This window comes from Solanum stenotomum, chromosome 5, assembly GCF_019186545.1.
Source record: "Solanum stenotomum isolate F172 chromosome 5, ASM1918654v1, whole genome shotgun sequence".
In the NCBI taxonomy this organism is placed as follows: Eukaryota; Viridiplantae; Streptophyta; class Magnoliopsida; order Solanales; family Solanaceae; genus Solanum; species Solanum stenotomum.
In genome coordinates, this window is record NC_064286.1 from 18,636,667 (window position 1) to 18,658,790 (window position 22,124).

Sequence of the window (22,124 nt, forward strand, 5' to 3'; positions counted from 1 at the left end):
AAGTCTCCAAACCCTACATTTGATTAGAATGTAGGCAATATGCGTTAGTAGAAAATGTACCAAGTATGAAAGCTAGCACAACATCATAAGAGCATCTCAAAATGGTTAGTCAACATAAGACATAAGCATAAGAGATAATAACATAGTCATAGCATAATCATCATAGTCATAGCATAATCTCCAACATAAGCATCATATAAACATAAGTCAACATAAGCCATAGTTAATGAGATAGGAGATAAGTCATAATCATAATAAGCCAAGTCTTCAACATAAGGATCATATAAGCATAATTGACTCTTAGTAATCTCTACCATAATAGAACCATTCTCAAGTAACCTCAGAAGCATACAAGTGCAAAGCATGAATAACATCCCATAATACCACCCAAGCCAAGTATCCCTTTTTGGTCATCTTAATCATAGCAGCCTACATACATGGTCAACTCTTAAGCTTATTTACCATAAGGGAACCATACTACTAAGTAACGTCAAAGCACACTTGTGCAATGTATGAAAGGCATCCCATACTACCCTTCACACTAAGCATAACCTTGAAGTCATCATAGTCATATTTACCCTACTTTGGTCTCATTACTAGCTTACTTCATATAGACAAGGGAACTATTACCTTAGTCAATCATATAATGTCAAGGAAGGCAACTATAGAACAATCCTATGTAAGCATATATCATATAAGAGAAATCATCTCATGAGTCACCTGAAGGCAAGCTTGTACCATGCATGAACAAGACCCCATAATCCTACCCATGCTAAGCTAGACACTTAGGTTCATCATTCATGTTCATCATCTCTTAACATCATAAAGACAAGGATAATCACCTCTTAGTCATGCATGAAGTGGAGAGGTATCTAGGCCTACTATCCAAACTAGTCATTCTCATGTTCATAAATGCAGGGGGGGTCACCTCAAGGCATAAATGTTTAGTTCATCATGAAGGACAAGAGAAGTCACCTCAAGCCACACATATCATGGAATCATAAAGACAAGGGTATTCACCTCTAGTCATACATATCAATGGAATCATAAAGACAAGGGTACTCACCTCTAGTTATACATATCAATGAATCATAGGTATTCGCCTCCATGTTCATTACTAGAGGAATATAGGTATTCACCTCCATATTCATTTTAAGGTGATATATGTATTCGTCTCCATATCCATTTTAATGTGTAATGTAGGTATTCGCCCCCACATCACCACATAAGGATCATAAATAATCGCCTCTATGACCAATCATAAAGGCTAATGGGTAATCACCTCTTGCCTTGGGAGTCACACATATGTAAAGGGTAATCACCTCACACTCCCCATAACTAACTAATTAGGAATAAGATATTATTTTTCGGGGGTGCGGAGTTGGTGACTGAGGAATTCATATTTTTGGTAGTGTGATAGGTGATAGTGTGGTAGGTGAGGAATTCATCTTAAAGATTTTATTATAAGATTCTTTTTTCAAGGGTCTTAATCTTGATATCTCTTTAACATTATTTATGATATATTCTAGATATAACATATCTTGAGTTCTTAGATACATGTATAAATTATTTTCCATTAATTGTTCTATATATTAATTTTATATTTTCCATACCTTCTGTCCAATATTGTAAATATTCGTAGTTCATTTTAATTTGAATTTATTTCTAAATCATATCATTCTATTCTTTCGAGGTCTAAATCATGTAGGTCTATTTCATACCATTGTTGGTTTAATATATCTTCTGATTCGTTATCATTAAATATTTTTTCCCATATGATTCTTCTTAATTCAATTATTTTTATACCTTTAAGTATATATAAAATTAAAGTTTCATAGTTTTTTATCATTTCATCATGCATGTATGTAGTCATGTTCTTTATCATGCAGGTTTTGAATTTCCAATTATTCCTTCCTATCATATTCATAATTGATTAAATTCATATTAGATCATTATGAACTAGATTATCTGTTTATCATGTTCTCCTGTCACTACTAGCATCGTACTTTAGCGGATATTTCCTTCTTATCAGTGCCTCGACTTTGTTTACTCCCCTAAACGGTTTTCCTCGCCTACCGATTTCAACATTATGATGGCATAGTATAGAAGTTTTCTCCATGTTTCCAGTGTGCTAATAAACTAGAAATCATGATTCAAATAATTATAATACATAATAACTAACATAAATTTATTCAATCATATATATGATATTCAGGAATTAGTTCTGCATATTTGTTGAACAATATACCTTTGCCTCTTGTTTATCCATGATATCTGAAGTTTGTTCCATTATCTATTAAGTATGAATATCTTAAATATTTGAGAGTGTTTTTAGGAAATCATTTTATTGAAGGCTTCAAGGCCTGCTTCTTAAGTTAGATGCACATTCCTTTATATAGAAAGGAATTTCTATCATATGTCTACAGTAATGCACAATAATGCACGTACTATACTATTTACTGCACACTTACTTTACAATAATGCATACCTACCATACACTTGTCCTATTAATAATGCACACCACCTACCATTCATACACTTGTCATCATTATTAATAATGCACACCACCTACCACACCTACTACTTTACACTTGTCCATACTACTTTAATATCTATCATACTTTAATAATGTATACTACCCTACACTTGTTGACTAATTTACATGATTTATTCTTACTTTATTTGGCTTTTTTGGCCAAATATTTCTTCTTTGCTTTATCTCTTTAGTTGTCTATATCTTCTTTATCTTCTTATCTCTTTAGACTTTTTTCTAGCTGGACATCTGGAATCACGTTGTCTTCTCCATTACATTTTGAACATAGATGATCAGGGTATTTGTGTCCAATTAGCTTGCAATATCTGGTTAATAGTTCTGGCGAAATAAATCCTGCTTTGAGTGCTCTTGTCGTAGGTTTTTCTTCTGGTTTTAATAATGATAAAATCCATCGTTGGACTTCATCCATATCTGTTCTTCTTAGTTCTCTCGAATTTGAATATATCATTAACTGATCTCTAGAGTAGTAACTCCATATAGCATTTTCGTTCAAATAATTGTTTGCTAACTCTTATATAATAGTTGATATACCAATTATTCTTTTATTGACATAAAAACTTGGCATCTCTATTTTTTGTATTTCTTCATGTTGTCCAATATCTTCAGGTATAATCATATCTTTGGTTAGTCCTATTTTAATAACTTGAATTGGGGGGTTTTAACTCTTCGTATAATATCTCCGCTGGTGCTGTATAAAACTTTACATAAAATAAATTTCCCTTGGTAACTCTTTTATATGTAATGAATGTCTTGTGTAGTTCTGGTATTCCACTTATTTCTTCTCCGTCATATGTGTATACGATATTTAATAGTCCATAATTGTAACATGTTACTACATTGGCATTAGTTTTTGGCCGTGCGATTAGCTTGTTATAACCTTGTAATTTTTGGGTTAGGTAGTCTTGACTTGGTTCTTTGGTTGTAGTAGATCTAGGATTACGGTTTAAATAGGTTTGGATTTTGTATATATTTTCAATATATGTTCTCGTGACATGGTTATATAATTTTTTCTCATTTTGTAGGCTATCTGCATAGGTAGAGGTTTATGGTTCCATAGTCAATGTGTTTCTTGGCATTTTTGGAGTAAATGGTTTTTCAAATAGCTGGTTTAAGTTTGTATTCTTATGCTATTTTTCACTAACTTGTTTACTTGTACCTGCAGCTGTATTTAAACAAATATTATGGGTTTTAAGGTGTTTTTCAACGTCACCCTTTAGCTCTGATTTTTAAAGTCTTCCGATTGACTTAGCTCCGCATTTTTACAGTCATGTTGTTGACCTGTATTAGCTTTAGACTTCAGATTATCTTCATTAGTCTTTAGCTTTTGTATCTCATTGTCCATACTGTCCACTTTTATACAAAGTGTAGTAATGGCTTTGAGTATATCTTCAATTGTATTTTCTTTCTCAGTCTGAGTAGCTTTGTCTTGATAAGTAATCTGCAATAATATTCTTATCAGTTTTTATTACTTCAATAGTAAATGTAAAATTTAATATATTTAATACCAATCTTCTCATTTCTTTTGTAGTTACTGAATCCTGTATTTTTCTTGTTAGCCACCATTTTACTTGTGTTTTATCTGTCCTTATAATAAATTTGTTATGTACAATATATGGTTCAAATGATAGTAGACAAATATACACAGAATATAATTCTTTCCTATTTATTTTCCATTTTATTTTCGTATTAGTAAATGTTCCTGAATAATATCTGCAATAATGTTCTATTTTTTCTTCATCACACCTGTATTTTAATACTCCTCCATAACTTTTTTCACTAGCGTCTGATTCTACTATATAAGTAAATTTTTTGTTTTCATCCGAAAAATATAGTTTAGGTAGGTTCTTACATAATAGTTTTATTTTTTGTATTTGTGTTTGGTCTTTTTTATCAAACTGGTATTTTACATCTTTCTTTAATTTTTGTTGTAATAGTTTTAAATTCCCTGCTAATTTTGGTATGTATTCTCTTACTTGATTTATTAGTCCTAGAAATGATTGTAATTTCTTATTTGTATCTAGTTGTTTATTTGAGTTAATTATTTTTTGTACTATATGTGTTTGCATTTTTATTCCATTTTTATCTATTTGTATTCCTAAAAATTCTATTTGCTTTTTCATTATGTCTGCTTTCTTTTTTGCTTAAACTTATGCCTGAATATTCTATAATATGTAATAATTTTTCTAATAATCTTATATGTTCATCTTGTGTTTTGGAATATAGTAATATATCATCAATATATACTACACAATTTTCTAGTTGTTTAAAATAGTTATCCATAAAATGTTGATATCTACCTGGTGCATTTTTATATCCAAATGGTAATACATTCCATTCGTAAAATTCTTGTGGTATTGTAAATGTTGTAAGTTTTTTAGATTCTTCTTCTAACTTTAAGTGGTAAAATCCTGATTTGCAGTCAAATTTACTAAAGTAATTATATCCTTGTATTTGTCTTATCTTTAATATTTTATTTGGTATTGGGTAATTATATGTTTTAGTTTTTGCATTCAAATTTTTAATCAATAATCATTCTACTTTTTCCTCTTTTTTGTTCACTATGTTTATTTACTATAAATGCTGGGCTTGTATGCTTGCTATTGCTTTCTTGTATATACCCTTTTTCTAGTAATTCGCTTATATGTATCTTAAATTCTGTTAAATCATTAAAATTATATTTTAATGGTTTTTGGGTTATTATACTATTATTATCAATTAAATCAATTTTTACTTTTGTTTTATGTTTTTCCCACTAACTTATCTTGGATTATTTTTACTTTATCCTTAGAGAAGAATATAATTAATTCTATTTTAGGGTCTTCTTCTTTTATATTTTCTAATTTTTGTGTAATTTTTTCACTTCCTTTTATCCATTCTGTTGTTTTTCGTTTTTTATTATTCACTCTTTTTGCTCCTATTTTTTGTTTACATGGTTTGTGAACCACCAGTGTGTTTTTGTTATTATATGTGGGTATAATTTTTCCAAAAAATGGCATTCCTAATAGCATATCTTTTGTTGTAAGTTCGAAGTTGTACATTTCTTCTATAGTTAATATCTTATCCCATATTTGTATTTTAATATTTTTGGCCTTATATGTGATCATGCTTCCTTCATTATTAAATCCTGTTACTACTATCGGTGTTTTTAATTTTTCCCATTTATCTTATGGTAAACAATTGTATTTACATATATTAGCTTCTGCTCCTGTATCTATCATTGGTGTATAATATCTGTTGTAATATCCCTCTATTATTATCTTTGCAAGTATATATATTTTCATATTTTTATCATATTAAAGTTCTTTTTATTATTACTTTTTTATTTTCATAACTTATTGTCAACTGTTTGTCTTCTAGATTATATGATTTTACTTGTTCCAGTCATTTTATTCCTAAAGTGATATTTTTATCTCCTTGATATATTTTAAACTTTATTACTATTGGTACTCCCCCAGTGGTTATTTCCTTTTCTGTAGTTTCTTCAGTATATATTAATGCCTTTGGTAGTTCAAGGCATAATTGTTCAGTAGTTATTATTTCATCTTCTGTTACTAATTCTCTTGTAATATAATTTTCTTCTTGTTCTGTATTTATTAATATTAAGTATTTTCGTTGTTTCATTACTCCCGTTATGTAATAATGATATGGTTCTATTTCTTCTTCTATTGATTTTTGTGGAGTTTTATCTATTCTTCTTGAGGTACTCATTTTTGTTGATATTTGTGGTATTTCATAGTTTATTCTTTTTGATGTGCTTAATCTTTCTTTTACTATTTCTAAATCTTTTTCTATGTCAATCTCATTATAACTATAGTTATTATTATCTATGATTGTGACTCTTTCAAAAGGATTTTCTATTTCTATTTTATTTATTTTATTTTTTGCTGTTATCTTATGTTTTGTTGTTAAAACATATACGTTTTTACATCTAGCTGTAAATATTTTACTTCCTAGGGCTAGTTCTATCCCTGACATTTTCCAATATAATACTAATGATTTATTTATGTTTCTGTCATTTATTGCTACTGAGTAGTTAGCACTTATTATAAATTTAAATTTTTGATATATGAGGTTACCTTTTACTGCACTTCTTATACTGTTTTCTATAGGTTGTATGATCTTATCATCTGCTAAATATATTTCTGTGGGTGTATCTATTCCTTTTCTAAAACATGTTTTTATTAATATTTTCGTTCCTCCTAAATGTACATATTTAATTGGATTTTTAGCCTTAAATATCTTGTATTTCTTTATTGATTATTCGTTTGTTTAATATTGGTATTTTAGCCTTTCCTTTGATGTATTTGTAATCTATGATATGTTCTCTTTGACTTACTACATAATATTCTTCTTTTTGTCGTTTAAACCAGTTTCTTACTGTTGGTATTTCGAATATTTTTGCTACGCTTAGGTCTAATTCTTTTCCTTTTAATTGTTCAAATATACTATTATCAAATATTATTTTTTGTTCTAAAGATTCTTCTTTAGTTATTATTTGTATATCTGTTTCAGTCATTTGTTATATTATAGAATTCATTGTCTGATTCTATTTTTATATCATTATCTATTTCATTTTCTGGTATTTCATATATGCTATCTTCACTTTCTAATTCATAATCTATGTATTCTATCTGCGTATATTTTTCATCGTCTATTATTATTTCTGATATTTATTTTTTCTTTGGATTTTTAGGTAATTTACAATCTCTAGCTATATGTTCTAATTTTCCACAATTATAACAAGTACATTCCATTAGTTTTCTTTTTGGTCTATATGGTCTTTTGGTTTTGTAGTTTTTTACATAGTATCTTCTTCTTGGTTTTTTATATTTATATTTTGATCTATATTTTTTGCTATCTCTTTTTATAGTATTTGTCCGTACAACCAAATTGGGGTGCCGTTTTATTTTTGCAACATGCTAAGTTTTATACTAGTATTTTTTCCATTTTTATTTCTTTTTTATGTTTTTCACATAGTTCTATAAACCATCGTTGTAAGAATTTTATTCTAGCTCCTAAGGTATCTGTTAATCCTGCTTCATTCCAACTTTTTATTACTTTTGAATTAAAAAGTTCTGGTAATTTTGTAAAATATAATTTTCTTATTTCCTTGCTTTCTTCTTTGTTATATGTTCCTTTATAATAATATTCTCTAAATGCACATGTATATTCATCTATATAACACATATTACATATTGCTAATTTTGTCATTAGATTCCGATTTATGATTTTTTCTTTATTTTGTTCTTCTACTTTTATTGTCATACTACTAAATTCATTTCTTATAGCTACTTCGTACTTATATAATATTTTCATAGTTGTAGTAGCTAATTCACCATTAGATTTTTTATTACTTCTTAGAGTTTTTAAACTTTCATCTGATAAATTTTGTAGCCATAATTTTACTGTTCCTATAAGTGTTCTTTCTATATATCCTGGTGTTTTCATCATTCCTATTTTGTTATTTATTAATTGTTTTGATATATATCACATTCATAATTGAATTATTTTATTTATATCTGTTACACAGTCTAAATCTAAAAAATCATGTTGTTCAGTTATTGATTTAGGTGTCCATTTTTTATTTAATCTTTTATCCTATATAGTTTCTTTATCATATTGTCTATAGTTTGCATTATAATATTTTAAATTTTTTGGGTTTTTTATTCCTAATGTACTAGGTTTTTCATCCAGGTCTACGTCTCCTGTATTTATTTCTAAATTCTTTGTATTATCTATGTTTGCTAAAAGTTTTGTATATGTTTTGTTTGTTTCCGAATGTTATTCATCTAGATCATCATTATTTATTTCATCAATTCTTATTTTAGATAGATTATCTTGGTTATTTTCTTTTTTTTCTTCTAGTTCTTCTTCTAATTGCAATTTTTCTTTAAATTTATTTATCTCATTTGCTAATATTGTTTTTTGTTCTTTCTCTTTTTGTTTAATTTCATACATTTCTTTTAATATTGCCAGCTCTTTTTCTAGTTCTATTATTTTAGTATTTTTTACTTTTTCTAATTGTTGTACTTCCTTTTTTGCTTGTTGTTTTATTTTTTCAATTTCCGTTTTTCTACCTATTTCTTCATTTTCTTTTGTTATTATTATCATAGCAGTTAAACTATCTTCTAGTTTTACCGTTTTCTTTTCTAACATTAAACTTAGATTGTCACCTATTTTCTTATATCTTCTTCCTAGATTAGAAAATATTTTTTTTATTTTTAATCCGTCATAGTTTTCATATGTTTTTTCATCTATTGCGTATTCTTCTTTATTCATTTATAAATTGTGTTGTAGTTTATATTCTAAGTTTTCTATTTGTATTTGTAGATATAAAATAGTTTTTCTCTGTGCTATTATAGAGTTTTTACAAATTCCTGCAAATATATTGCTGTTAAGTCTATTTTGCATATGTCTTTATTCTTGTCTTTTTGCTATAATTATTTCAGTAAGTTTTTGTCTATATTCGTTATTCTCGTTATTCATTGTATCTTTTAATATTGAATATATTTATATTATATTTTAGATATATTATCTATTAATTGATCTAATTTATCGTTATCAGTTTTTGTTATATTGAGTCGTTTATATTCCAGATATAATTTGTTTAATTTTCTTCTTATTTTTCTTAACTTTCTACTAGTATGTTTCTTCTTATATTTTTTTTCATCCATAGCTCTGATACCATACCTAAGCCCTACCCACAATGTAAGAGCAACCCTAGCTAGAACTGGGTTTTTGCCATCACAATTGGGGGAAAACTAAGGGGGATATATGGGGGAAGAACCCATAGATGAATAAGCTAAACATACCTCTTTTCAAAGCCCTAACCAAGCTTGAATCAATGGTGCAAAACGATCTAGGTTGCTGCCCTCTTCTTCTTCTTCTTCTTCTGAGATGATTTTTGGAGAGTATTTTGGGGTTTTTTTTTAGATGAATGAGTTAATGACTTAGTTTAGGGTCTTATTAGGTATTTATAGGTGGTTATTTAACTAATTAACCGACCTCCCTAATCCCTAACTAATTACTAACTTAACCCCTAAACACTTGACTTAAAACTAAAACATGAAATCTGCCCATGACCATACCCCTCCACCTACGGATCGTAGGTGGATCTACTGGGCGTCACTCACCTCCGTAGTTGAGTTCTACAACTCAAAAAGTGCAGGCCACTGCAGGCCTTGACCCACGACCCCCACCTACAGGATGTGGGTCCACCTACGGCCAGTAGGTGGCCAAACGTCGGTGACACTTTTTTGACAGCTTTTTGGGCTCTTTTGAGGTCCTCCTCAAGGTCCTTTGGGTGGTCCTTGGGGGTCGTACCTTGACACCCTAACCCATAAACCTCCATTCTAAGTACGGGAGTCACTTTTACGAGTTTTGATCCTCATACCACACTCCAAACCTCTTACAAAAGGCTCTAGAACTCACTAGTTCGACTTACTAATTTCCGGAGTGTTACATTATCTCCCCCTTGGGATCATTCGTCCTCGAATAAAGATTCTAAACATTTCTTAAAGTCACAGCTCTAAGGTAACAACCCATCATGCATGCACTACATCTAAATGCACACAACCAAGCAAGAAAACTTCAATTCAAAACTAAACTCATTCAATGCAACACAAGGGAGTATGAATTACATCTACCAACCCAAAATGCATGAAATTCTATATTTTACTTATTTTCAAGGAGGAACTAACATCTTCTAACTAAAACATTCTCAATACACCCTCATGGAGCCTAAATGCAATTTACTCTCAAAAAGCATTTATTCAAGGAGGAATCTCTCAACTCCCAAAACTAAGGCATGCTCATATTTTCGTCTCATGAAGTCTATATGCAAATTCACTATAATGCCCTATAACATGAGGAAAAATAATGCATATAAGTCATTTCTAACAAGACCTAAGCATTTTCATGAACATGCATATTACGAAGTCATGGCAACACACAAATCACACAAGGCTTCATATCAAAGCAATCAAGAGGAACTTAAAACCTCAAGATCTTAAATGCTAAAGGAGGAATACAAGGAAGAAGGATGAGGATATTGGGACTTCTCATTGGCCCTAGTCCTCACAAGTAGCACCCTCAACTAAGCCCTAAAAAGATCACTCCTACAACTTCATGGAACAACTCCCTTGTTCTTCTATTTCTTAACTTGCCGGTCTAAGACTTCTACCGGTACTTCTAATTTAGAGAGGTTCTCACTAAGCAACTATAGCTCACAAGTAACCTTACCAACACCACTCAAGATCTCACAAGAGCCTAACAAACTGGGACTAAACTTCTCATACTCACTACACCTCTCAAGGTGAAAGTTTCTAGCAACCCTAATTCAAAAACATCAAGGGTATTCAATGACCTTGCTATCTAAGCACATTATCTCCCCCTTAGGAGCAAGCCTATACAAACTCCTTTTAAGTAACATTGATATCAATTCTAAGGTCGGAGTAGGTCATCACTAAGCTTTCACATCCATCACACAAGGTGATTCTAAACCATGGTAAATTACACTTCTACCCTTGTTAGAGGAGTTTATTCACTCAACCTATTTAGACATTATTTAAACACCCTATTCAACCAATCTATCAACAAACCTCAAAACTCATCATGACTAAGTCGGGTTCTACCATCAACTATCATAACCACACCAAAAACCTTGCTGGATAGGCACACTATCTCCTCCTTGGGAGTAAGCATACACAAATTTTTCTAGACATATTTCATAACATAAGGACAACAATAAAGCATTATTCATACCAAAGACAATATCAAAGTCTATCATAACAGAAATCCAAAAATTTACTAAAGCATAAAACACATACCGGAAGGGACATGAGGAGATCACTTTTGATCTTCTCTAGATTGGAGAGTTTAAGATCTATTCTTCTTTGGAGCCTTGCCACCCAAACTAAGTGGACCGGAGGAAGGGTAGGGTTGGGACCTATGACGACTATCCTTTTCATTTCTAGCAATCTTAGGGCAATGCCTTATCTTGTGGCCCAACTCACCACAACCAAAACAAACATTAGAGCCCGCTAAGCATTCACCCTCATGCCTTCTATCACACTTACTACATCCCGGTAATAGAATATCACTACCCTCTTCTTGAGACTTGAGGTTAGACATCCTCTTTTGGTTGAACTTAGGAGTACTTGAGGGACCTTGCCGGGGGAACTTTTTTTCTAGACTTAGGGCGACCATGTCCATTGGACTCATCATCCAAAGACTCATCACCATCCAATCTAGACCTCTTTTTCTCCTTATATTCTTTCTTAAGTTTTGACTCTTCTATTCGTTGGGCCAAAACCATAAGAAGTGAGATATCCATATCATTTATAAGCATTGCCACACGACATTTATTTTCTACTAATTCGGATACTCCCATCATGAATTGGTTCATCTCAGCCCTTGAATCCTCCACTAAAGTTGGAGCATACTTAGAGAGTTGAGTTAACTTTAAGGAATACTCTTGAACACTCATGCTACCTTGCCTAAGGTTGATAAACTCTTGCATCTTAGCCTCCCTCAACTCTAGGGGAAAGAACTTATCAAAGAATGCTTTCTTGAACACCTCCCAATCTATGGGACCCGTTTCTACCTGCCTATTCCTCTTCCATTGAGTATACCACACTTGGGCCACATCCTTCAATTGGTAAGCGGCTAGCTCCGCTTTCTCTATAGAAGTCAACCCCATAGCATCAACTACCTTATACACCTCATCCACAAACTCTTGGGTATCCTCTCCCACCTTGGAACCGAGAAATACCCGAGGACTCATCCTCACAAAATCCCTCAACCTAGAAGACATAGTGCTCACATTAGGGTTCACATGGGGACCAATTTCCCTATTGACTTGGGCTGTCATGACTTGAGTCAATGTTTGGAGAGTTGACCTTATTTCAACATTTGTCATAGCCCTCTCATCATTAGGATCTTGAGGCTCTTGGGAACCTTAGGGAGGAACCTCTTGCTCCTCATTTCCTTTCTCATTTCTCCTAGAATTATCCATACCCTAAAAAAACATAGGGCACTGATGAGTCCACGATTTGGACTTATTTAGGGCTTCATTTTAATAGATTTAGTGTCTTCAAATGCATATTTTGTGCCAATAATTGATGCAAATCTTTAAATTTCAGGTATTTGGATTAAGGAACAAAGCATGGACACTATTGAGCAAAAAGGAACAAGACAACTGAAAGAACGAAGAAAAGAAGGCCTGAGGATCGCCTAAACCATTAGGCGAGTCGCCGAATGGTCATGATCTCGTCTGATGTTCCAGTGTGCCAAGCCCTGAAGGAGAAAATCAAGTCAGTGATAGAAAGGAGCAGTCGGTGAGTTGCCGAACGGTTTCGCGATGCAGTGCTATATTTCCCAAAGTTACAGAACTTGAAAATGCTGAAGGCCAAAGAAGAAAGGTGATGGAATTGACCAAAGGGTGGGTCACCGAGTGGATCAGTGATCCTGACTTATTGCGCCGACTGGTCCTTCGCAACACATTTTTTGGCGACTATAAATACTTGTTTGATTTTTTAGCTTAGTATGTTGGTAGACTATTTTTAATCTAATTGTTCAGTTTTCAAGTTTTAGAGCTTAGAACTGAGTTTAGAGACATTTTCTCTTTAGCTTTGAAGATTTCCATTTATGAGAAATTGGAAGTGGATGTTGAAGATTCTTCATCTTAGACCATTGTAAAGACAAGATTAATCTTACCGAGTGATGGAAATACATTTTGGTAATGATTTTTAACTTTTTATGATGTCTAGCTAAAACCCCAATTCTTGGGGTGTGATTATAAGATTTGGGTTGATTTAGCTGCTTGATATTGTTAATTGATAGTGTAAATGTTGTTGAAAAGTGATTTCATTCAGTAATTGTGACTTAATCTAAAGGGTTGTAGTTGCAAATGCAACTCTACACTACAACAAATTTGGCCTGTGGCCACATTAATTTTCGACAACGCTTGAAAAGTGTTGCCAAAAATATCTAAGGGCATACTTTTAAGGTGTAGCCTTTATATGTGACTTTTGGCCACAATTTTTTTGGCAACACTTATATAGCGTGCTCTTTAAAATAATAGACTACACATTTTAGGTGTTGCCAAATCATAAAAAAATTTGAAACACTTATTTATACATATGGCCACACTTTGAAGTGTGATATATTTATAATTCTAAAAACCACACCTTACAAATGTGCCCTATTAATTTTCACAAATTTTATAAAATAATAACACTTCCTCTATAAATCTATTTTCTGCCCAAATACTAAAAAGCAAGCGTATTTGCCCTAAATTTCATCCACAAGTGTTTTACCAGAAAACCTTACAATTCCACCATTATCGTGGGTTCTCTTTCTTCTTTGTATTGTTTTCTTCATCATTTTCAAGAATCTACACAAAATTAAGCCCTGATATATTGGACGAGGTCGCATTTGTTGAGCCCTAAATGTGAGGTATCCTTCTGTTTGGTGGTGAAAATGGAAATTAGGAATTGTTCTCTCAATTAACAGTGGAGTCCGTCTTTGTGTGTATTGGTGAATTTGAATATTGAGTCTTTCAGCTTTTGGAACTTCTGAAACGAGGTCGCATTTTTTTTGTGAAACTTTGTTTCAACTATAGCGATGTGTACACAAAGAATTTACTTAAGTCTTCTCTGGTTTTTCTTCCGTGTGCCAGCTTACACTTTGCCTTGTAAAAAACTTAGGAAAAAAAATCAAGTACCTTCACTTGTAGTAGATATTTACTCTATTAAAAACTGTATTCAGGTATGATGTTTTTACAATTGTCCATTTTGGAATAAGAGTAATATTTAGTGATGATTTAAATAATCTATAACCTTCCACAAACAAATTGTTTTCCATGAAGGTTAATGTCAGTTTAACCTCCCTCTTAAATGTTTGTATGGAGAACTTCCCGATGCATATGGGGTATGAGACCTTGAGAAAGAGGAAGTCCTGGTAGCTTAATGGTTGCATAAAATAGTCTAATTTGATGAATCCCCTGAATATTAGATCGTGAATAGAATGGATGGTAAAACAAGGATTCTTATAATTGACCCGAGCTAGTTGGAGATCAATGTGTACTTCATTGATTATACATGTTGTGGAGAGTTGAGTTTACTTAAAATAGATGACAAAGAAGTGTAGAATTACAGTCTAACATGGGTTACTTTTCTTGCTAGGATATACAAAGGAGAGTAGCAGCATCATGATTATTTGACTTAAATTCACGTGTAAACAGTTTAAGTGTAGGAGAAAGTTTCTATCCTAGAAGAGCCTCAAACAATGCATGAACTGTGTTCCTTGAATCATATAGAAGAAGCTGATGCATTGAGTATAACAGAATTGAAATATAAGTACTGGTGCTTGCTCAAAATCATGGAAGTAAAGAAGTGATTGACAGGATGTCTAAGGTAAATTTTTCTTCAAGCACCATTATCTAAATAATGTTTCCATTGTTGAATCACATCTTAAACCCATGTGATAAACTAGCAAAATAGTCATTTAAAAATTGCATTGAACTCTAACGTGCTTTATCTAACCTGTGTATCTTCTGGTAAGGTTTTTCGACAAAATCGCATTTCCATCGCACATATGTATATGTGGTTGTTACCTTGTTTTAATGATTTTATCTACCTTGTAAAAGGATGGTAAGATTTATCTTGACAAGATTGAACCAATTATACTGATAGTGGAGCATATTATGGGATAAACTAAGGGAAGTGGTCATTATTAGTCGACTGATGAGTAGAAAACATTACTATTGGGGACTAGCTAAAGAGCCTAAATAAGGAAAAAATTAAATTGATTGTTCATGCATATTGTTGTAGCTTTGTTGTTGGTAGCTTCCTTCACCGTTACTGGAACTTATTCTGCTTGGCAAAAAGATTTTAGCTTTGTTGTTGGTAGACATGTTTGGAGTAATCTGAATCTCTCTGTAACAACGTAACTATAATGACATGTTGGGAATAGTATAGAAAACATGATTATTATCGTGAAATGTTGTTATCGAGATTTTAATTACATAAAGGGAATGAAGAATTAAGATGGTAGTACCAACTATTTTAGGAACAAAACTCCAACAGGAATGGCCATGGATGTTGATGTGTTTAATGAGTTTTTCATGTTCTTCTGGAGACCAAAGACCTCTCTTTACTTTCTGTTTACTGCAGCAGTGATGACCCATTCTCAATCCCCTCTGCCTTTTTTGATCTACTTTGTCCTTCTCATATCACTTGCATCTATCTATATACTGCTAGCCCTGCCTCTGTGCTTAATTTGTTTCAAGTGGCACAGTCACGATTTTGATTAAGAGGTTCAAAAATATGTATATGAAAGAATTAATGTTTACTCTTATATATATATATATATGTAGTGTAATTTTCATCCGTAACCCATGTCTGGTTCGGCCCTTGTCTGTCCGAAAGGAAAATATATTGTCTTTGTTTCTACAGAAGCTAAAATCAACAACCCCCAAAATGAGCTTAAGTCTGGCGTAGACATTCTTGGGGCTGTCAATGAGATATTTTATGAAACTTATGACAAATATCTACCTTCACACGATTCTGATGCAGATAACTGTTTCATATCAAAAGTAAGTTCCAATACTAGTTGCTAGTTTCTATTCTATTTCTACAACTATTTCATCTAAAATATATCACCCAAGAGATATGGCCATATTATAACATTTGACCTGTATTCGCACGGATCATTCTATCCTAGTATTATTATATGTGCTAGTTTAGCATAACAGTAAATGATGTTGCATTGCTATCTTCAGACTGAAGCATTTATATAAGAATAGGCAGTGCACTTCATTCCATAATTTTAAATGCTAATTCTCGTAAGGATCCTGCGGCTGCTCTATGTACCTTTGAATCAACAAACTCAAGAAGTGGAGGGATACCAGAGACTTCAATCCTATAGTCACAACATAAAATCAAAGGAAGAAAAAGAGGTATTATTTCTGTAGATGCTTCAACAACAATGTTTTCAGATAAAAATAATCAAACCTAACATGAGTTTTTATGCTACTGTTTTAATGAGCAAGATTGTAACTGTATCAGTTGCCTGTTGAATAGCACCATCGACTCCTCAAGAGTTCTAAGCATCTATGTGTCTCTTCAGCAGATTAAGAATATGATGCAAACAACATTAATAACAAGACGAGGCAAAGCTACAACAGATAAAGAAGATGAGGTAAAATCTTTTGCAACACAGTAAGATAGAGCTTTTCGAATTGAAGTTTCCTCCACCTCACTGTTTGTTGTATCTGGGAGCCTCTAGTATGTCTTATAACACATGCCATAGGAATTCTTACCACTGTTTCTTGTCATTACTGCATATGAATATGTAGTTAACATCTTGATTAAGTTTTTAAGTTGAGGCCTAAGGTGATTACTTGATTTACCAAGCATTGTCATTGAATGTTGATACAATAAATAATAGGATCAAATTTAATTTTTTTTTTTGAAACTGGTAATATAGGATCAAATTTAATTTCATATGCATCATTACATGATTTTAAATAATCTATGCTCTGTTTATCTCTTTCATTGTGCGAGACATTAGCTATCGTGCCTTAGGAATATGATGATAGAAATTAGTAAAGAATGTGAACTTATCATCTGAAATCTCTATAGGTTTCACATTGACAGTGAACTGGCCCTAGCTTACTGTCACAGAACAGGTACTTATTGAACTTTTTAATTTTTTTTTTTAAACTTTAAAAGGGTATAAATATAGCACCAGACATCATAATATTCTATTCCTGCACAAACTATGTTATATCTATCTGCATATCCAAATTCCTAATAATTGGCCATCTAATGAACCAACTCGACCAAGACTAGAAAAGAAAGAGATGAGTTTAACTATCTATATGCTTCAACTGTGGTGATACTTGTGACCTTAACTAAAATGACATTGATAATAGCAACAATACCTATGCTGGTTCTTCGAATGTTCAAGGGTCTGTTAATGATGAAAATGCCCTAGCTTCTGTAAGAGTCAATCAGCCTGATTCTATTTCTAAGATTCTCAGAGAAGTTCCTGGAAATGACAAGTGCTCTGACTTTGGTGCTTCAGAACCTGATTGGTCTTCTCTAAATCTTGGCATCCTAATTTGTATAGAATGCTCGGGCATTCATCGGAACCTTGGTGTTCATATCTCAAAGGTATATCTTTATCCATGTTGAAATTTTTTTGTTCCTCTTGTCTACAAACATCTGCCTTGTTCTTAAAAAAAAGATTAATTCCATTTAGTTCACGGTGTTTATTCAATTTTGTACTGCGCCACATGCATTTATATTTGAGAATATGAGTATTTTCATTACTTTCATGGCAATGCACTATTCATTCTGGAAGGTTAGTGGCTATTGGATCTTTTTTGGAAATGTATTTTGAAGTATAACTTGTTTTCAGTTGCTGCCCCCAGAAAGTAACAAAATGAAAGATCTATGGGCCTGTTGAGTTGATTGATATTTGAGATACTTATCATTTGCAGGTAAGGTCCATAACATTAGATGTCAGGGTTTGGGAGCCTACCATCTTGGATCTATTCCGCACATTGGGTAATTCTTATTGTTACTCGGTGTGGGAGGAGCTGCTTCAACTTCCAAGTGACGGGTATGTACCCTTAGTTGATAATATATACAAGAAAGTCATTCTTGCATGGGTATAAATTTCTATAGATCTTGTATGTTTATTGATATTTGGGTTCAGATTTAATGTGGAAGGTCCTCTCCCAGCCAAGAAAAGATGAAATGTTGAGAGATATCAAAGATCACAAAATTCCTACTTAACAGTTCCCAGGGTCCATGCTTCTATTCATTCTTCAATTGAGCTAGTTAATTTACAATCTATATTTCCATTACAATTTGACATTCTACCTGGGTTAGCCTATATATTCAGTACACATTGTCCGATAGATAATGTTCCCACGTGATATAACATGCATTTAATTCAAATATTTTTAGAAACTTTGTTTTGTTGGTGTTAGCTCATGTAAAATGATTAATTCATTCAGATTAACAAATGTTGATGCTATTCATCTGCTTCCAAGCCAAGCCCCAAAGATGCCTTTCATGAAAGGAGAAGTATATTCTGGCGAAGGTATACTTTCTTGCATGTTTTAAGGGCATTCCTTCTCCATGTTATACATTTTATCCCTTGTGCTAAGCTTGATCATCCATCAACTCGGTCTTTTTGTTTTTCCATGGAATTCTACAAAGAGAATCTCATGATCATTTGTATGTTGTTTCATTAGTAGTGGAGGTCCAATGGAGAAACAGTGTGTCTACCCACTTACTGTGAAAGAACTATTTAAACAATGTGTCTTTCGTGGTTTATAGCAGCAGAAATAGTTGACAGGTTGTGACAGTAGAAACTTTGGTTTCTTCTCTCTAATCTAATCCCAAGAAGATGAGAAAGTGAATTCTCCATTTGCATTGGGATTTCAAATTTGTTGATCAGAAACCATGGGCTGGTAGTGAATTTGAGTCGCAAGAATGGTTGCGACAAGATCCGAAGGTGCAGTTTTAATGATCTTTTTGATATCATCCCAGGTTCCATTGATAAAAAAAGCATACACTTTGTTGTTGTTTGGTGTTGAGTTTCCTCTTTTTCCATGCTTTGTTTTGTGCGACTGCTATCCTGATTTACATGTTTGCATTAGAGTGTCTTGGGATTTTTCTCTTGCTGCCCCTGTTCTTTGGCTTGAAGTGGACTACGAAATTCTGAAAGTTTTTTGGCCGTTAAATTTTGATTTGTAAACTGTAATTTGAAACCTGCAATCTGGAACTGTAATATGCAATATGCAATCTGCAATGATATAATTCTCACAAGAAGAATCACAATAATCAACGAAAAACAAGAAAGATAGAAGAAGAGACACAAGATAAGAAACAATTGGCAACTAAAGGATGTATTAAATCCAATAACCTTCAATCTAGATCCCAACAAGCGCCCAATTCGGATAAATAGATAGACACAACAAGAGGAAACAAAGGGCAAACTAAGGGTATGTTAAACCCAAAGACCTCACCTCGTTAATCCAACAAGAAGCACCTAACTCTTACGAAGACATCAAGGGAATCGATATCCCAAGCAACTCCCGTTTCAAAATAAGAATCAACAAAAGCTTTACCAAGCTTTCCAAACTCACACAAGGAGTTTTAGGTTTACAACCATAATATTCAAATCAGTCTTCCCTAAAATGAACCCTAAGACACCTATTTATAGTATTAAGCATTATTACATAGATGGACCCAAACGTGACCCGAAATGGGCAAGCTAAGTCGGGCTCGCCCAATCCTCTTGGAGAGTCTCCTATCAGTCGGTGATGTGCACTACTCCCCTGGCTTCTCCCTTGATGGCTACTATAACCTTCGACGGTCTGGGGGTCAATGAGCGATGTGCCGAATGTCCTCCATGCTCGCCGAATGGGCAACTTTCTCTTGCAGCTCATTGGGTCAGTTGGCAATTTGGAACCCTCGCCAAAGGGCTTTGGTGAGTTGCCGAAGTGTCCTTCAACTCGCCGTATGGAGCACATTCTTCACTTTCTCCTCCTAGCTTCGTTAGGCCTCCCACGCTCCAAGCTATCATCCAAGCATGGTGTTGCCAAACTGGGAGTTCCTTCAAGGTGCATATGTTCCCACGGAAGGCATGGAACTTCCTCCTTAGCATCCATACATGCCAAACAACCTCCATCCTTGTGAACACTCCATTAAAGCATTTAAGTTCGTGAATGAATATGCTTGGTGTAATCCATTTTACATCATTCTCCCCTTCTTGAAAGGATTCGTCCTCAAATCCATACCTTGAAAACCCTAGGGGGAGCAAACAAGAACAAGATCCTCATGGTATGAGGGTTAGCGTTAGCAATACCAATTTCATCACCATGCCAAGGATGCACAGACTTAACATAAAACCAAGCATCACAAATATCAACCAAGGGTTTGTAACCCGTCAAAGCAATATATACTTGTCTAAGTAAGAAACATTGACAAAGGGGTAGAGCGTAGGAACCAATACACTTAAACAACCTCATATGTAAGCCCTCATTGGTTCCACATTCAAACAAGCACAAGGCCTCCCTTATGTCATGTACATAAAATTGAGTCCTCGAATCCAAACCTTGTAAAATCATATAGATCACAAGAAAGAAGCTTATCCTCTTAGCATGATGGGTAGTACAAAGGTTAACGCTTAAAATAATTAACCGAGGAGACTGAAACTCAAGGAACAACCAAACATCCTGTATTGTCATGGCTATTAAGCCCACAGATGGAGAATAAGGACAATGGTTATTCTTCTCAACGTCATGGGAATACCACCCTAAAGATGATACTTCCACCAGTTCAAATACCTTCAAGCATTCACCTGGATAAAAAGGATGAAGGGTCCACAAAACAGGGTCATACCAACAAGTGTAGACCTCAATGATACACTGATCCACATGAAATGCACATTTAATCCAACTAGGGATTTCATCATATGCAAAGAGATAGTAAAGGAAGGTACAAACTTCATCTTCTCTTGGCAAATATCTCATACCCCCATAAGATGCAGTCAACAAGATCATGCTCAGGGTAAGAAATAGAAAAGGGGTCTAGGAAGCTATCCTTCCCCACACACAATGTAGGCCTTTCAAGTGGATGGTAAAACCTCAAGAAGAGCTTTCCTGTATAGGGAAAGGAATCAATAATGTCGCCCACCTTATGCCTTTCATTTTAACCAAACATTCCCACATGAATTCCACAACTCAGCTCACTACCGGAGTCAAATGGAAAGGTCTTCCAAGAACTTGGATCAAGTGCGCCTCCATTTATCAGGTGGCCACTTGTTCCTCCCAACAACATACTTCACTCAACATCATGAGCATCATCATATGTAAACAAGTAATAGAGAAAGGTGTCCCGCAATTCAACTTCCTCCAAGGTGTTTTCATGGGTATGACTACTAATAGATTCAAAATCATGGGTCATACAATCGACAATTGGGACACGCCAAGAAGAAAAGGGAATGGGAAAACAAACACCACCTTCCTCCTTATCACATTCCTTCCCTACAAGAGTACTCTCATCTTCTAAGAAGAGATTTCCATCTTTGGGAGGAAAAGCTTCACACCATAGTGAGTTATTATAGCAAGTATAGTTATGAAGAACTATACTACTCTCATGACTCACACCACTAGGTACATCACTAGGAGTTATTTCATCATCTTCAAATAAGATATTGTACTTAAAGAGGGAATGATCAACCACTAGGAAAGAATTAAAACATTCAAGTTCACCCTCAAAAAGACACATCAATTTTCGAAGTATGTTCAAGCACATAATCTCTATGAGCAAAGTAAGCAATCAGATCCCCCACAATAGATATGCTCAAAGAGTCACTCCTAATCAATCGATCAACGTTATCTTTAGTACCACCAACTTGAGGTTCCTTAATCACATTACAAGGACCCTCAACCAGTGAACTACACTTACAAATAGGTTGATCAACACAATCATTACAAAATAATGAGCTAGCATTCAAAGCATAGGTGTCAACACTAGGTGGACAC

General features: G+C 33.4%; 1 protein-coding gene across 2 annotated transcripts; it reads left to right on the forward strand.

Moving 5' to 3' along the window:
* The first annotated feature begins 16,622 nt into the window (after positions 1 to 16,622).
* Positions 16,623 to 18,966, forward strand: LOC125865452 (ADP-ribosylation factor GTPase-activating protein AGD2-like). 2 transcript variants are annotated; one of them, XM_049545648.1, is made up of 4 exons: positions 16,623 to 16,756; positions 17,593 to 17,733; positions 18,063 to 18,184; positions 18,585 to 18,966. In XM_049545648.1, the coding sequence occupies exons 1-4, from the start codon at positions 16,697 to 16,699 to the stop codon at positions 18,691 to 18,693; spliced, it is 432 nt and encodes a 143-aa protein (XP_049401605.1). In that variant the 5' UTR covers positions 16,623 to 16,696; the 3' UTR covers positions 18,694 to 18,966. The 2 variants fall into 2 exon arrangements, with proteins under 2 accessions (XP_049401605.1, XP_049401607.1); XM_049545650.1 differs by having other exon boundaries at positions 17,601 to 17,733.
* Positions 18,967 to 22,124: the final 3,158 nt, after the last annotated feature.

Bases quoted from the DNA above. Each gene is read 5' to 3' on its own strand.
- LOC125865452 (XM_049545648.1), top strand. From the start codon at position 16,697: ATGATGCAAACAACATTAATAACAAGACGAGGCAAAGCTACAACAGAT. The intron at 16,757-17,592 runs GTAAAATCTTTT...TCTATTTCTAAG, and splicing joins CAACAGATAAAGAAGATGAG to ATTCTCAGAGAAGTTCCTGG. The intron at 17,734-18,062 runs GTATATCTTTAT...TATCATTTGCAG, and splicing joins TTGGTGTTCATATCTCAAAG to GTAAGGTCCATAACATTAGA.